Below are 16,775 nucleotides of genomic sequence, written 5' to 3'. Positions count from 1 at the left end.
AGAAACCTAGAATGCTGGGTGGAAAAGCTGAAGAGGCGGGGACACCATGAAAAGATCTTTTGGCATCTTTTCCATTTAATTCTGAAAGCAGTGAAATACATGGCCGACGCATCGGCTGAATCAATTAAGATGGCAGCAAGGTCATCAGCTCTGGTGAATTCAGCCAGACGTGCTGTCTGGCTAAAAACTTGGTCGGACGACACAGCCTCCAAGATTAAATTGTGTGGTCTACCTTTTCGGGGGATCTTCTTTTTGATCCAGACCTGGAAACAATCTTGGACAGGACAGCTGACAAGAAAAAGACTTTCACTGCCAAAAAGAACCAAACGGTTAAAAAGAATTTTCGTGCTGTTCAACAGCCCTTACGAGTTTGGACCTCCCAAAAGGGTAAGGGTAGAGGAGGAGTTCTCTTCAGATCTTCCCCAGACCAACCACCCAAAAACAAGTGACAGTCTTGTCCCAGTAGAGGGAAGATTGTTTGCCTTCCTCTTACAATGGAACAGAACATCTTCAAGCCCTTTCATAAGGAATGTTATCTCTCAGGGATACAGTCTGGAGTTTTCGGACACCCCCCCCCCCCCCCCCACAAGCATGTTTTACGTTACGGCTCGAGGGATCGAGACAAAGCTTCATCAATGATGAACCTATTACAGGATCTGATCCAAAAAGAAGTAATCGTCCAGGTCCCAAAACATCAGGAGGGCCGAGGTTTCTATTCCCACATCTTTTTGGTGAAAAAGCCTTCGGGGAAGTATCGATTTGATCCTGAACCTAAGATTCCTAAACTGATCAATTAGTTACAAACATTACCGCATGCACACAATACATTGAATAACAAAACTGTTGACTCCAGACTGTTTCATGGCATCCCTAGATTTGAGGGATGCTTACCTATATCTCCAGATTGTCAAAAGGAAAAAAGCCGCTCCCAGGACTACCACACCTGGATGAAAATTAACACCCAAAACGGCCTCACAGGTGCTGGCTCTGCACAAGTTGTGGAGAAAGACAAAAGAATCCTGGACGGCCGCACTCAATGAAAAAGAAAGCACCTTTATTGTGACGAAATATCAGAACAGGTCACATAAAAAGTGGATATGACAGGACAGCAGCTAACGCGTTTCACATCTACTGATGCTTACTCATAGCTAGATTGAAAGTGGTCAAACACGTACATATAAAAGTGAAGTGATTTAAAAATATGCAAGACACCTGGCAATAAACTCAGTTAGAAACACCACACTCCTTGCACTGTTAACCTTCAAAAACCCAGAAGATACAAAAGTATTGATAAAAAATTGGTTAAGTTAGAAACTCTTATCTATACATAAGATGCTGAGGAAATCACAATAGTACACACTATGCAAAAAATCATTATCATATAACCGCAGAAAATGCAAAGAGTAGTTGGAAAAAAAACAAATACGTGTGTGTGTGTGTGTGTGTGTGTGTGTGTATATATTATATATGTGTGTACATATAAATGAAAAAAAAAATAAAAATAGAAATAAAAGAAAAACTTATGCAAAACTCTGTGCAGAACAAAGCATGTGTGTTGAACTGATGCGCTACACATTGACACTGCGGTGCGCTGGAAGCTAGTAAATAAGAAATATGCCAAAAAGGAAACTGGAAAAAGATATTAAATTGGATGTAAACCCAATGTCATCCTTTCTAAACTACTGCCATAGGGGTTATCTATAAGGATATACATGCCTCCTGCATGTATCTTTACCTGTTATGAAACCCGAAAAACTGCAGATTCTGTGGGTGGGTCTGTTGTCTGGAGCTCGGTGGGTGGAGTCGTGATGTCAGTAGATTCCCCACCCACCTCTACAAGGCCCTTGTCAATATGCATTTTCTTCTGTGTATTTCTAACTGAACTTCTGTTATGATCTCTAACATCCAGTGAAAAGACAGGAAAGTAACCACAAGACTTCAGCATGCCAAATCATGCTGAGGTGTGGAACAGCCAATCCTTGCAGAGCTGCTGAAGAAAGGGGTGGGGGAGGGAATTAAAAAATAATGCATGTCTTAGGCTATCACTCACAGCAAGGGGGAGTATTTGACACAGTTTTTGTCAGTTTGTCAAGATTTTTCTCACTGAACAATAAGAGGATTGCTCAGAGATGGATTAACTCTGTGTGGCAAGATTGGGCTCGAATGATAGGAAATCTTATACTCTATAGTATGATGATAAATTAGAGTCACTCATGCAATGTCGCAAAAAATATAAGTTACATTAAGGAGTAAAATTTCCCATGACAGGACATCAACAGTTATACAAGCGCAAAAATATAATGAAAATGGCTATTGAACAAATAGCCAAGGGAAAAGGCAGTGAAACCACATAGAGAGAGACAAAGCGAAAAGGGAAAAAGAGTGGCAAAACAATGCCTGTATTAGGACCCAGAGTCTCATTCAGAACGCTGCAAAAGGTATGTAATGGAAAAAGGAGAAGAAAAAAAAGCAACCAAATAAAATAAAATGAAATGAAATACAAATAAAATAAAAAAGAAATTTAGCAATAAACTATATATACTAAAATGAACTATCTTGCTTGAAATGCTATAGACGAGATGAAAAAGAGATACCCTTAGTAGGACTCTACTGCAGTAAATTAAAGCTATCTGAAACCAGAGATTGGGAGTATCACAGAAATGATAAACACAAAAAAAACTTGCTCCATCAGTGGTGTTTATATAAATGAAATATACCACCAAGGAGAGAGTCTCACTCCTTCCGCTGCAATCTGCAACATAGTGAGTTTGGATATATCCTGACTGATATGTTGCAAAGGGTCAATAACATTACTATAAACAACCAAAGGTGAGTTCGGTTGATTACTGATAACCGAGATAAATAAAATAAAATCAATAAGTAAGGATAGTGGAACCTGATGGTGCTGCTAGTCCTGAAAGCAACTAATAAAGATGACTGGGTAGTATCAAATATGTTAGACTTATGTATTTCAAGCTCTATTAGTTAGAAAATGAATACATAATTTAATTAAACCTGTGTCATTTAACCTCTAATGGGCTGGACAGAAAACTGTACAGCGCATCAGAGGGTATGAATGAAAAATTAGATGAAATAAAATAAAAATGATGCAGATTCATTGATGGATTTTAACTTAACCAATTTTTTATCAATACTTTGTACCTTCTGGGTTTTTGAAGGTTAACAGTGCAATGGGTGTGGTGTTTCTAACTTTGAGTTTATTGCCAGGTGTCTTGCATATTTTTAAATTACTTCCCTTTTTATATGTACGTGTTTGACCACTTTCAATCTAGCTATGAGTAAGCATCAGTAGATGTGAAACGCGTTAGCTGCTGTCCTGTCATATCCACATTTTATGTGACCTGTTCTGATATTTTTTGTCACAATAAAGGTGCTTTCTTTTTCATTGAGTGCGGCTGTCCAGGATTCTTTTGTCTTTCTCCACTACATGTCCCGATTGCTCAGGCTTCCCAACGTTTCCTCCGATTGGCCATCAACCTGGGGTCATCTGTTTGGCATCTTCAGTTCAAAGCTTTGTCTTTCGGACTCTTATCTTCCCCCAGGATTTTCACAAAAATAATGTCCGAAGCCCTGGAGCCTCTGAAGTTAAGAGGAATTTCCGTCATTCCATATCTGGACGACCTGTTGTTCTTTGTGGGCTCTAGGGAGCAAGTGGTGACAAATCTTCAGGTATCACAGATACACCTCAGGGACCTAGGGTGGCTCCTCAACCTGGAGAAGTCAAAACTAGAACCAAATCAAGAAATTATGTTTCTGGGTTATATAATAAATTCAGTGCTCCAGAAAGTTTTCTTTCCACAGGCGAAGTTGGAGAGGATCTCTTCCGTAGTAAAACAAATTCAAATGAATATCTCAATCTCAGTCCGATCGGCCATGGCAGTATTAGGACTTCTCACGGCATCGATCCCAGCCATACAATGGGCCAGATTTCCCTCCAGACCACTCCAGTTGAATATCCTACAGACATGGTCGCATCAGGTTTCACTGGAAAAGCAGATCAGACATACCTCAAAGGTAAAACGAGCACACTGGTGGTGGAGGGACTCAGCCAACCTGACAAAAGGTCTTTTCTGGGTCTTTCCACTAGACAAGCATCTAACAGATGCAAGTTCCTGGGGTTGGGGAGCCCACCTGGACAGTCTAACGTCTCAGGGGATTTGGTCCAAGACAGAAGCCAGAAGATTGTCAAACTGGCGGGAACTAAAAGCCATCTTTCTCTGTCTCCTAGCTTTTCAACAAGCAGTGAAGGGACATCATGTTCAGGTCCGTTCGGACAATATGACCACTGTAGCATACGTGCTCAAGCAGGGAGGAACCAGAAGCAGAGGACTTATGGAACTAGCCAGTCAACTACTTTCCTGGGCGGAACAGAATGTGGCCTCTCTGTCGGCAATTCACTTAAAGGGTTCTCAGAATCTGCTAGCAGACCTACTCAGCAGGAGGAGGGGTGGTGGAAGCGGAGTGGAGCCTGAATCAAGAAGTCTTCTTGTTGATCTCCAGAACATGGGGGCAACCCCAAGTAGACTTGTTCGTCAGCCAACAGAACTCAAAGGTTCAGAACTTCTTTTCTCTTCACCGAGAAGACCAAACCATAGGCATAGATGCTCTCGCACATCCATGGCATTACCAACTGTGCTATGCCTTTCCCCCCTTCCCTCTGATAACGATGGTCTTAAGGAAATTCAGAGAAGAAAGAACCAACGTGATCCTTGTCACTCCCTTTTGGCCAAAAAGACCCTGGTTCGCAACACTACTAAATTTGGCCACAGAATCTACTTGGAGGCTGCCGCTCAGGGAGGACCTTCTAACACGAGGCTCTGTGATTCATCCGGAAGCAGACCGGTTACATCTAACTGCTTGGCTTCTGAGGAAGATCTCCTAAAATTCAAGGGTTTATCCGATAAACTAGTAAAGACACTACTTTCCAGCAGAAAAGAGGTAACTTGGGCCATATAACTGAAGATCTGGAAGAAGTTTAATTCCTATTGTACCTCTAAAAGCTTTCAGGTAAAAAGTGTTGTATCAGTCCTTGAATTTCTCCATGATGGAATGGAAAAGGGACTGGCAGCCAGCACCCTAAAAACACAGGTCACGGCTCTTTTTCAGTTTATTTTGAAAAGACTCTATCCAGAGAAGTTTTAATTTCAAGATTCTCATGGCACTAGCACGGAATAGGCCGGTGGCCCTCAAAAATTTTCCCAGTTGGGACTTATCTATTGTTTTACAGGGTCTCACGGGGGCTCCGTACGAACCCTTACAGGAAGCATCCTTAAAAAGTTTAGTTCTGCAAACAATCTTCTTAGTAGCCATTACCTCGGCAAGAAGAGTTGGCGAGCTTCAGGTCCTAGCAGTCACGGAGCCTTTTCTTAAAGTTTTTCCAGACCGAATGGTTCTTCAGACAAACCCAGCTTTCCTGCCCAAACTTTCTTCAAACTTTCTTCGCTCACAGGAAATAGTGTTGCCCACTTTCTCCTTGACAGGAGAAGCTTTTCATACTTTGGAGGTAAGGAGATGCCTGCTTCATTTTTTATCAATCACTAAGGAATTTAGAAAATCAAACGCCCTCTTTGTGATTTTCTCAGCTCGCGTAAAGGGGAGAAAGCTTCCCAAAGCACTCTGGGCAGATGGCTTAAATGGGCGATTGTGGAGGCCTATGAAGCTAAAGGAGAAATACCCCCTCAGGTATTGCTGCTCATTCCATGAGATCAATGGAAATTTCCTGGGCCGAGAGGGCCGGTGCTACGCCTGATCAAGGCGGCTACTTGGTCCAACTACTCAACATTTCTCCGACATTATAGGTTGGACTTGCAGATCAAGCCTTCGGCAAGAAGGTACTACAGGCAGTAGTCCCACCCTAGGGTATGTTTCTCGGTTATCCTCTCCAAGGTTGTCCTGGAAGGCGATTTGGAGAAAGGCCTAGTTAGACTTAACGGTGGCGGTATTTCTAAGAGCGTTTCAGGACAACCGCTATTTCCCTCCCTTTGTATCTTAGAAGTGGTTTAAGTGTCTATCATGGTTGTTTGTGGTTTTCTGTGCTTTGTTTTCGAGTATGTCGGAGACCACAATAACTGAGGCCATGGTGAAAGAGGAGAGATTTAAAGGCTGCGTTTCCTGGAAAGTGGGCAGAGCTGCGCTCTCTCCAAGGTTGTCCTGAAAGGCTCTTAGAAATACCATAAGACTAACTAGGCCTATTTTTCTTTTTTTTTTTTCCCTTTTCTTTTATCTGGTAATGCTGTGTATAAATAACACTGTTCTTGTCTCTTGACAAACACAGTGCAATTCTGTTAAAGGGTAAGTTCATCTTTTGTAACATGTTACACCCATATTCGTTTGTAACATGTTACAATTGCTCCGCCCGCCCTGCCACGTCATCCATTCACAGTGTTCTGTGAATGGGTGAACAAGTACAGACAGCCTTTGCAGCTGTCGACTTGCAGTTTTTAATTGACCACCACTGCACTGTTGAGCGCTATGGTAGTTCATTCTCTCATTTCCAGTGTGTATCTGCTTGCCCATACGAGGTACAAGGAGGCAGATACACTGAGAAGTCTGCAGGTGCAATGCTTTACAGGCTTCAAGTAAAAAAAAGAAAAAAAATTATAAAAAATGTTTTAAAAGGGGAACGTCTTTAAAGTGGAGTCCCAACGTCAAATAATTTTTTTTTCTTTTTTTCTAAACAATTCGTACCTTCATATAATGTAAATGTAACACTCACTTCTTTTCTGAAATATATCCCCCGATGTCCGGTTTCGTATAAAAAAAACTAAGTTATATAATTTCTTCCTGGCCGTTTTCATCTTGCCTGTGGGCATGTGAAGCCCACAAGCAGACAGTTCCGCGATACGGTGATGCTGAGCTACCAGCATGCACCGCCGTTTCCCGTGCATGCGCATTATGTACTATGCACAGCAATGCAAACTTCCGACATTGCCATCCCAACAGGCGGAGTCATCGGAAGTGCCCGCCCCGTTGTGATGGCAACAAAGATAAACCAAAGCGTCATTGCATCACTTCCAGTTTCGGAAGATTGCGAGAATTAGTGGAGGCTAGACACACTGACTCCTGGAAATAATGATTCATAGCTCCCAGGAGACAGTGCGCCGCCGGATATGATGGCGATACCCACGGGTGGCTAAGACAGGAAACGCCACAGAAATAAAGGCTATACAGGTAACACTTAGGAAAAAAAAAATTCCATTTGACAATGTTTGTAATGATAGGAAGCTATTAAGGTGAACTTCTAAAATTGTGTGGAACTCCGCTTTAGGATCAACAGCTATTTTCTGAACTTGCTAAAAAGTTTTCCTAGTCTGATCAAAGGAAACGAGTACCACTGGTAAGCTGCAATATCACAATTTGCTTTTGGTTTTAGATGCATCTTATTTCTAGAAAAAAAAGACGAGTGCTAACAAGGAATAGCCGTGTTTTTGTTTGTCATGTTTAATCTGGTCTTTTCTTTTCAGAAAGCAACATATAACTGATTTCTTCAAACCAGCTTGTAAACCAGGTATGTGTATTGTAGACCTCTGTACACTATAACTGCTATATTGTGAAATTCTTTCTAACTACTGCATATTCAAATAAGCCTTCTGTCCCACAGGTGCACTTGGCAATTCCATTTTTAATTGCAGAGCAAATAAGCGCTTAAAACTACAGACCCAAGATGTGGACTCCTGCAATTCTAACAAAATTCCACCACCCAAAAGGCAGAGGAAGAGCCCAGCGCAGTCACCCAGCAAAAGCCCCATCTTAGAAGCCTTTCTAAAAAGCAAGAAAGACAATCGAACAATTGTAAGAAACTTTCAGGCTTACTGTGAAAAATGTGGCATGAATGTACTATCTCCTAAGGTAGTAATTGAGAGACTAACTTTACCTGTCAGCACACTGGTTAATTTAAAAGAAGGGTTTAAAAAATGCTTTGACAGTACAGAGGCTGTCGCTCAAAACCTGTCTTCCTTAAAACGTTTACAATCTAAAAATGTAAGACCGCTGCCATTTTCTGGAAAATCTCACTATAATCAGCAATTTTTTGATAAAAGGAGCCAAACTCCAGTAAGTGGACAAAGAGGTCACGTTCCTCAGAAACCTTTAATCTTAGTAGACTCCTGGGCACCCCGTAACAGGTCCCATGGAGGAATAACGAAGAAAAGCAATCATGAGGCGGTTAGTCTGGGGAAATCAAAGGGACGTGAATTTCTTTCAAAGGTATGGTTGCATGTGGCTTTGGAGTTATTTCTTGTTTGTTTGGGTTCTTTTTTTCTTTTTTTCTCTTGTGTTTTCATCACTGGATCGTTTAGGTTTGATGTTACAAACTGCAACCTATATTGACAAAAGCTATTGAAGACCAATTGGCTTATAGGTATAAGTAATTCCAGTAAAAAAACACGCATTTAACCTGGATAGATTGGTGATTTCTAGACATGATGCACTGAAAAAAAAGTTAAACATTTTTTGTTTCCACTTGGTGTCTTAATGTGGTATTAAAGGTTTCCTTTTTTCTACAATACAAAGGATGTTCTATTTACCTGGTCTGTGCAACAATATTGGACAGAACAGCCCCTTATCATTTTTTTTTTTTTTTTGCGTTGGGGTAGAAAACCCATGTTTGTGCCTCTTCTCTCCCAACTATTTATCACCACTCTTGCTCCAGCACTGTGTCTGCCAGCATCCCAGCTATCCTTTCTACCTGCATTTACAGGATATAGAGGCAGCAGCAGGTGCCATTGGTTCCTGGTGTTATCAATCAAAACCTGTGAGGCATGGGTAGTGCCAAGCCATGCCGTATGTGTGTGGATCTGTGGATGCACACAGCCCGGCAAGGCGCATACCCACACAGCTTGCTATAGGCACACTCGGAAAGGAGGGTTAGATGAGAGTGCCCACAGGGGAGCCCAGAAGAGGAGGCAAGGAACCGCTCTTTTCAATACCATTGCACAGAGCAGGTATGTATAATGTGAAGCTTTGCAATCGCTTTAACTCTTCTTCTAGAGTCCTCTGCCAGCGCTGTTCACTCATTCTTCTTGCGGGTGCAAACATAGCAAGCCATGTGCTATGGGGGTACTTATACAGGCACACTCCCAACCCGGGCTGTGTGTGTCCATAGATATAGCACAGCTCAGCCAATGCTACCAACTCCCTCCTCACATAAATTGATTGACAACAACAGGAACCTATGGTTCCCGCTGCTCTGTTTCCTCTGAGGACAGAAAGAGAGAGCAGTGGAGCTGCAGGCAGCTGGGCAAAGCACTGGGTTGATAGAAGACCCTGGTAAATATTTGGGGATGGAGGGGGATGTGTTTAGGTATTGGGAGGTTTTTTATTTAATGCAGAGAACCACTTTAATGCATGCTGTAATGCATATTGGTGCACCACAACACGATCATTTTGGTGTGTATAGACCTTTAAAGGAACTTTCCTCTCAACGAATGGAAAACTGAAATGCCGTGGTCACAACACAGTTTGACCTCTTCTGTACCATTATTTTGCCAGGACTGGCCTCTGTTATTGGATGCACTGCTGGCTAGCACACATTCATTCAGATATGACTACAGTAGCAGTGCAGAAGGCAATAAAATTAGGTACAACTAGTGTTGTACAAGGTACAGCACTGTTTCTATGTGGAAGTGTTTGTGGGAGGCCCTGTAATATTCCCTATGTATGAAGCAGTATTTGCTTTTCATTAGAAAGGTCCACACCTCATTGGCATTCAGCAGTGCAAATTACTTTCTATATCTCTATATGCAGGATTATAGACACATCAGTAATGGTGAACACAAAGGAAATGATAAAAATTTATTTTGGTTTCATTGTACTTCAATGGCTAGTTGTATCAATATCTGTTGCATTCTAATATGCTTGCGCTGGGCTTAAACCTGTAGAATAGTTTTGTATAGTGTGTTTTTGTGTATTTTTGTTGACTGATCCGTGATCAGAAAACTTTTCATGCTAAGTCTTTGTATTTATTTTATAGGTAAATGGAACATCTGTAAGTATTAGGGAAACTTCAAATGTCAAAACTAGTTTAGGTAAGTAAAGAGCTATTCTGGTCTTCTTGGTCTTGTCTTCTGGAACCAACATGTAATATATTTCAGCTTTGGATGTGTTGACCGCATTAAGCTGGCTATACACTGATTGAAATTTGACCAGTTCATGAGGGACCGGCTGAATTTCGATCAGTGTGTTGCCATCCCCGCTCAACAGAAGTTGATTGTTTGATCCTCTCTCAGACTGTTGTCACTGTAACAACTGCCTCTGTTCTTGTTCTAGGTGTAAACTTTACATTTTGGATTTAGCCTCACTCTTATAGAATTTGGTAATCTGGACAGTTAGAGAGAGTGGGACATGGATCTTTCTAAAGTCCTGATTTTAACCTCTCAATTCTATGCAGATTAAAAAAAAAAAAAGTTTTACCTTTTTAGTTTAACTATTCTACAATCACTATAAACATTACAGTATAGCAGTGTTTTCCAAACGTTCTAAACAAAGGGCCAGTTTGTTGTCTTTCAGATTTTAGGGGGGCTGGCCGGTGGGAGTAACAGTACTTCCAGTTTGAAGGTCATGAGGAGGAATTGATGCCCCATCATTGGTGCCAGTGGGAGGAATAGTGTTTCTTCAGTGCTGTCAGTTGCAGGAATAGTGCCCCAAAGGCCGGATGTCAGATTGTGTTTTTTTTTTTTTTTTTTTTTTTTTTTTCCCTTTGTCTTATCGGGGAGATCCCTTTATTTCCTGTTCGGTAAATTATGTAACACAAAGTGAAAGGAAATCTCTCCAAATGGACTTTTAAATAGTCGTAACCAGAACATTGTTTTTTTCCATCACTTTCAGTCTAGTGACATTGGTCATTAGGACAATTAAAGAGGATAATTCTCCCTAGCAGGGACACAGACAGAATAAGTTTGCGCTTTAAATACTTTAACCAGTCCTGTCCAGAAAAGAATGAAGTTGTAAGTATAAGATGGACGGGAAATCAAAAAAGTTCCTGTATTGAGAAGGTACATGCAAGGATATTGTGGACGTTCCTTGTTAAAGAATGTTTACAATTCAGTTTGTTCTTGCAAAATTCACAGCCTAGTTTCCAACTAAAATGTTTCTAAAATTTGCAGAATCTGAAAAGGCAAGCAGCAGTGATTTAGAATCTGAATTTCCTCTCTTCCCTATGGGACCTGCCACTTCAGAATCCAAGAACTCTGACTGCTCTACACCGGACACTCCTTTTAATGGTTCAAAAAAAGTCTTCCGGCGAGTTCACCGGGATAGCGTGGACAGCGATGAATCATTTCATGCTTTTTCATTAAGCTCTGATGAAGAAGAAGAAGAAGAGACACTCAAACCTCTTGATGAGATTATGAAAACTGCAGCACAGCCTGTGCCAGCTACCCCACAGAAAGCAGACTTGTCTTCACTTTCTCTATCTCAGTCACCAATCCATGATACTCCGGTAGGTATAATGTGTTTTTTTGTTTTTTTTGTTTTTTTTTTAATGTATGTTCTTTTCTTATAGAGACTTTTAAGGTACTACACAGAAAAAAATGTAGCGTGAAAAACAGTTATGCCATGGGCTGTTTATGCCTCAATACCACCATATGTATACAGTATTTATGGCCTCGCATTGAGGTGGTTTTACCTGGATCGTGGTTGAGTTTGCATGGTCTGGTATCTTTTTTTTTTTTTTTTTTTTTACAGCCGGTAATTTCTTTAACATAAGTGATATGAGCAATAATACAGCCGCTGGATCACTTTCACAGGTAGCGGAAAGGGGGGGGTCCCCCTCCCACCGCCTTCTTTTTCAGGCTTTCCATTGGGACAGACTAATCCAACCAGCGGAATTAGGTGAACTGAACAGAGAGAGGTACTGACTTTGTGGTTTTGCACAGAGCAGCCCCAATCCTCCTCTTCTCGGGTCTCCTGACAGCGCTGCTGGCCCCTCCCCCTTGCCCAGTTGCTTGCTATGGGGAAACTCATTCCTGCTCTCTCCTGAGCCGTCTGTGTGTCCATAAGACATACAGAGTGCAGCCTTGCGGTCCCTGCTCCCTCCTCACTGGCTATGATTGACAGCCAACGGCTCCCACTGCTGTGTCCCAGCCAATGAAGAGGAAGAGATCTGGAAGAGTTGCTGCTCTCATGCACCTCGCTGAATCAAGATGGGGCTCAGGTAAGTGTTGGGGGGGGGGGGGGGGCTGCGAGGAATGCTGCACACAGAAGGTTTTCTTGCCTTCTCTATCCTTAGTGGACTGAATTCTTAGTGCTTCCTAAGTGCTCAGTTCTGTATGTGCCATTTATTGGCACACCCCTGTTTTGAGAGTATTGACATAGGGGCGTGTGCACAGCGATGACGTTTAGTTGTTTTCTCATAGACCTGGTTGTACAAAACCTGCTTCTTTCCTGTGTTTTCTGCCTAAAATGTACCTTTTTAAAATCTCTGCTCATATTTGAAGTCACTGTTTGGACCATTCCTTTTCATATGTGTCAGCATATACTATATAAAACTGCTCGCTCACCCATTCACCCAAACTAGGAAGTAATAAAGTCTGGTATTAACTGTTGTGGACACATAGAGCCCTGAATGCTGTTCTCCTCTGCCCCATTACTGTGCCTGCATGTTACAGCTCATAGAGGCTGTGGTGTGGAGATTATAGTATCACACAGTGTTCTTTGTTTATCACAGCAGAGAAAGCTCTGTGATTGAAGGTGGCCCATCAAATGGTTTTGAAACATGACATGACTAGTCTGTTATCCCCTTTCTTCTTACTCATTGATTTTATTTTTTTAGCTTGCTTTAGACTGGGTGTTGGCAACCCTTCAATCGCAGGCAGGTAACCGATACCCTGTTTTTTTCCCGCCTGCAGCAGCCCTGACGCCCCCCCCCCCTTTGCAGCGCTGCTGGCTTCCCCTCCTCTGCCTAGAGCTTCTGCGGAAGATTATTTCAGGATGGAGAGCGGGGGAGGGGCTGGTAAATATGTCATTTACTGGCCCTTTCCTTTTCTGAATAAGCACAGTGAGTGATCGATACCAAGTGTTTACTATGATTCAGTTTTTGGATGAACTGGGAGAATGTACAGAGCCCTTCCTGTTCATTCATTCTGTGCAGATGAGTTTGTCCTAAATCTCATTTCTCTGCCTGAAAAGTGAGACATCAGTGGTTTGTAAGAAATAATAAAATTATTTAAAAAAAGACTGACACTGTCTACAGACCGTCCACTACCCTACTGACTGACGCTGTCCACTTTAAAGGTAGGCTACATTTTATATTTTTAGTGACACTTGTTTTATTACTATTTAGTTAGGCCTTACTAGCTAATAAAAAAAAATAAAAAACCAGTAAAGAATGCCGAACCCTGGTCTGATCTGTTCAAGTAGACCTTCACCTCTCAAAGGTCACCTACCCCACTGTAGACCAAGCACATTTTTAAATGTATTGATGTGGAGTGTTTTTTCCTTCCTTTATTTTATTTATTTTTTTTTTAAAAACCTCACCTAGCATGCAAACCATTCATAATGGTTAGAAGTTCTGACTTGTGTATATCCAGGTTGACATTCTGTTTAGTGGAAAACTAAATGGTGTATTTTGACAGCACTGGGTCCCACTGTCAGAATGGTGGGATTCCTCCATCCAGTTCGCTTTTGTGGATAGAGCAGTCTCTGGTTGTGGTGCTTTTTTTTTTTTTTTTTTTTTTTTGAACAAAGGTTGTAGCCTCCATATTTCCTTCTGGGGAAAAAAAATGGAAGCAAACCCTGCTTCTGCCCCTGCTGGCAATGTTGGTCTGTATATGTAAGACTAGGGACTACCTGGTGTGTGCCTGCTGGCCAGATGTTGAGAAATGCTGCTTTGCATAATTGAAAAAGAATGCAGGTGAACACATCACAAACTCCTATTGAAAACACACAATTTTTCCTTTGAAGCATGTTTTCACTTGGCTACATCTGGCATGGTTCTGGTGCCCTTCTACGCAAGCTGATACATTGTCAATGTCAAACCAGTGTTTTTTATGAACCCATATTGCCCTCCCACTTCTTAATTTCTGCTCTTGGTGGGTTTAATGATTTAGATTTAATTGTAACTGAGTACTTCAGAAAGCGTTTTTGGCCTTTCTCTGGCTTCAGTTGTCACTACGATGTTAATTACCAATTTTCTAAGTAGGTTATGACCCTCAAGACATATGTGGACTCTTGAAGATTTAGAGTTTGGCCTGCATAGTACACAATAAAAAGAACGTTCAACATAAGTATATGTATTGGTATGCTTGATGAATTTAATAGTTTTGTTTTATTTTATTTTTAAAGGCAAATAACAGATTAAAGGAACTTTTACAAACTCCTCGCTATGATAACAATCTGGTGTTTCTAGTAAAAGAGAAAGAAGAGAGTGAAAGGTATGTGCAGCCATGTTCTAAAATGACCCATTATACTGGTGTGTAAAAAGAAGTCTTTAAAAGCTTGGCTTATTGAAATTGTAGTGAATGCTGGTGAAAGGGAGATCAGTAATGCGTTTTCCAGACTTGGAATATAGCCATGACTTATATTGGCCCCTGTTTAAAAAATACACACACACACACCAATTCCTGTGCTAACAATAAAAGATGTACTAAGAAATGCTAACAAATTCTAAATATCACAATCAACCGTACAATTCACTGGTAAAATGTACTTAAATTAATAACCAAAAACTCCGGGGTCAAGTGTGTAATGCATCATAAAGTATTTGCATATGTATACAATATATGTAACAGTGCAAAAATGGTTCAACCAAATCCTAACTGTCCAAAAATAATATGTTTCAATTGTCCCACCTTAAAGCGGAACTAAAGTCATTTTTCTATATAATAAATCTTCTGCCCTTGTTGTTTTAACTTTGGATAGTAAAACAGATTTTTTTTTTCTGACAGTAAATACTTTATTCAACCCACCTCCTGTTTCTTGTCTGATAAGAAGCCTAGGCTTATGACATCATGCACAGCTCTTTTTCTCACTCTGGTGAGAGTTTGTGGGGGGGGGGGGGGATTTCTGCAGCATATTTGGCAATCACAGTGTATATATAAAATAATATGAAGAAGTGGTTGGAGGGAAGCTTCAGAATGGCAAAGATGTTTTTATTACAAATTCTGTGAGCAGACTGCAGTAACTCTCTTTAAATGGGATCAAACTAAATAAGTGTCCCAGAAATGAAAAAATATCTATCCTTTTTTCACTGTAGGTGGTACAGACCAATATACAAAAGCTAAAAGTCTAAGACTAGTATAATATCCAAAGGACAGAGTCAAAAGTGAGCTATTTTTCTTGTCCATTGGTGGACACAGAAACTCAGTGTCAGCTTACATTGTCACCTACAGAAGTATTGGACACTGACAAACAAAAAAGTAGGGAATCCTGCACTCCTGGCATGCTTCAATTTTTTTTTTTTGCTAATGTTCTAGGAGGATGGATGTTTTTTCTGAGCAGGTCTCTGTCAAGCCATCCGGATCGTTGCTTCCTAAGGGGTGCCAGACACGGACCACGCTGGACTGGTTGTTTTCCCCTAGCCTTTTGATATTTACTTGCATAGAGACAAGGCTACCCAGCAATATTAACCACTTCAATACAGGGCACTTAAACACCTTCCCGCCCAGACCAATTTTCAGCTTTTAGTACTCTCACACTTTGAATGACAATTACTCTGTCAAGCTACACTGTATCCAAACAAAATTTTTATCATTTTTTTTTCTCCAATTCGAGCTTTCTTTTGGTGGTATTTACTTACCGCTGGGTTTTTTCTTTTTTGCGATATAAGCGAAAAAAGAGCGAAAATTTTGAAAAAAAAACTTTTTTTTAGTTTCTATTGTAAAATTTTGCAAATAAGTCATTTTTCTTCATAAATTTGGGCCAAAATTTATACTGCTACATATCTTTGGTAAAAATAACCCAAATTAGTGGATATTATTTAGTCTGTGAAAGTTATAGAGTCTACAAGTTAGGGTGCAAATCACTGAAAATTGATCACATCTGATCACACCTGATGTACTAAAGGCCTATCTCATTTCCTGAGACACTAACAATCAAGGAAAGTACAAATACCCCCCAAATGACCCCTTTTTTGGAAAGTAGACAGTCCAAGGTATTTAGTAAGAGGCATGGTGAGTTTTTTGAAGTTGTAATTTTTTCCCACAATTCTTGGGAAAATGAATTTTTTTTTTTTTTTTTTTTTTTTACACAAACTTATTGTATTGACAGGTTATTTCTTGAACAAAGCATGCGCATACTTGCAACCACACCCAAAAATACATTCTACTACTCCTTCTGAGTATGGCGATACCACATGTGTGAGACTTTTACACAGCCTGGCCACATACAGAGGCCTAACATCCAAGTAGCACCTCCAGGCATTCTAAGAGCAAAATTACACATATAATTTCATGACGACCTATCTCCCTTTTGAAGGCCCTGGAGCACCAGGACAATGGAAACGCCCACAAAATGACCCCATTTTGGAAAGCAAACACCCCAACGTATAATCTATGAGGCATAATGAGTGTTTTGAACGGTTCATTTTTTTCCAGAAGTTTTCGGAAAACATGGAAAAAAAATGAAAACGCATTTTTTTTACACAAAGTTGTCCATTTATAAGATATTTTTAACACATAGCATGTACATAGAAAAAATGACACCCCAAAATACATTCTACTACTCCTCCTGAGTTTAACGATACCACATGTGTGACACTTTTACACAGCCTGGCCACATACAGAAGCCCAACATCCAAATAGCACCTCCAGTCGTTCTAG

At 40.7% G+C, this 16,775-nt stretch overlaps 1 protein-coding gene across 2 annotated transcripts in view; it reads left to right on the top strand.

Annotated features, from left to right (window-relative positions):
- The window catches only part of SLF2 (SMC5-SMC6 complex localization factor 2), a 106,112-nt gene that overhangs the window by 9,949 nt on the left and 79,388 nt on the right, over positions 1-16,775 (top strand). Inside the window, exons 2-6 of one of the 2 annotated variants that reach the window (XM_073596155.1) lie at positions 7,485-7,528; positions 7,622-7,812; positions 9,992-10,046; positions 11,124-11,458; positions 14,302-14,390. In XM_073596155.1, coding sequence (XP_073452256.1) covers positions 7,485-7,528; positions 7,622-7,812; positions 9,992-10,046; positions 11,124-11,458; positions 14,302-14,390 — 714 coding nt within the window. Of the gene's footprint in view, positions 1-7,484; positions 7,529-7,621; positions 8,227-9,991; positions 10,047-11,123; positions 11,459-14,301; positions 14,391-16,775 lie in introns of both variants that reach the window. The other variant, XM_073596154.1, reaches the window with a different exon arrangement.

Source organism: Aquarana catesbeiana, linkage group LG08, assembly GCF_042186555.1.
Source record: "Aquarana catesbeiana isolate 2022-GZ linkage group LG08, ASM4218655v1, whole genome shotgun sequence".
NCBI lineage: Eukaryota > Metazoa > Chordata > Amphibia > Anura > Ranidae > Aquarana > Aquarana catesbeiana.
Note: the sequence above shows the minus strand (reverse complement) of the source record. Positions and strands in the feature narration are given on the sequence as shown.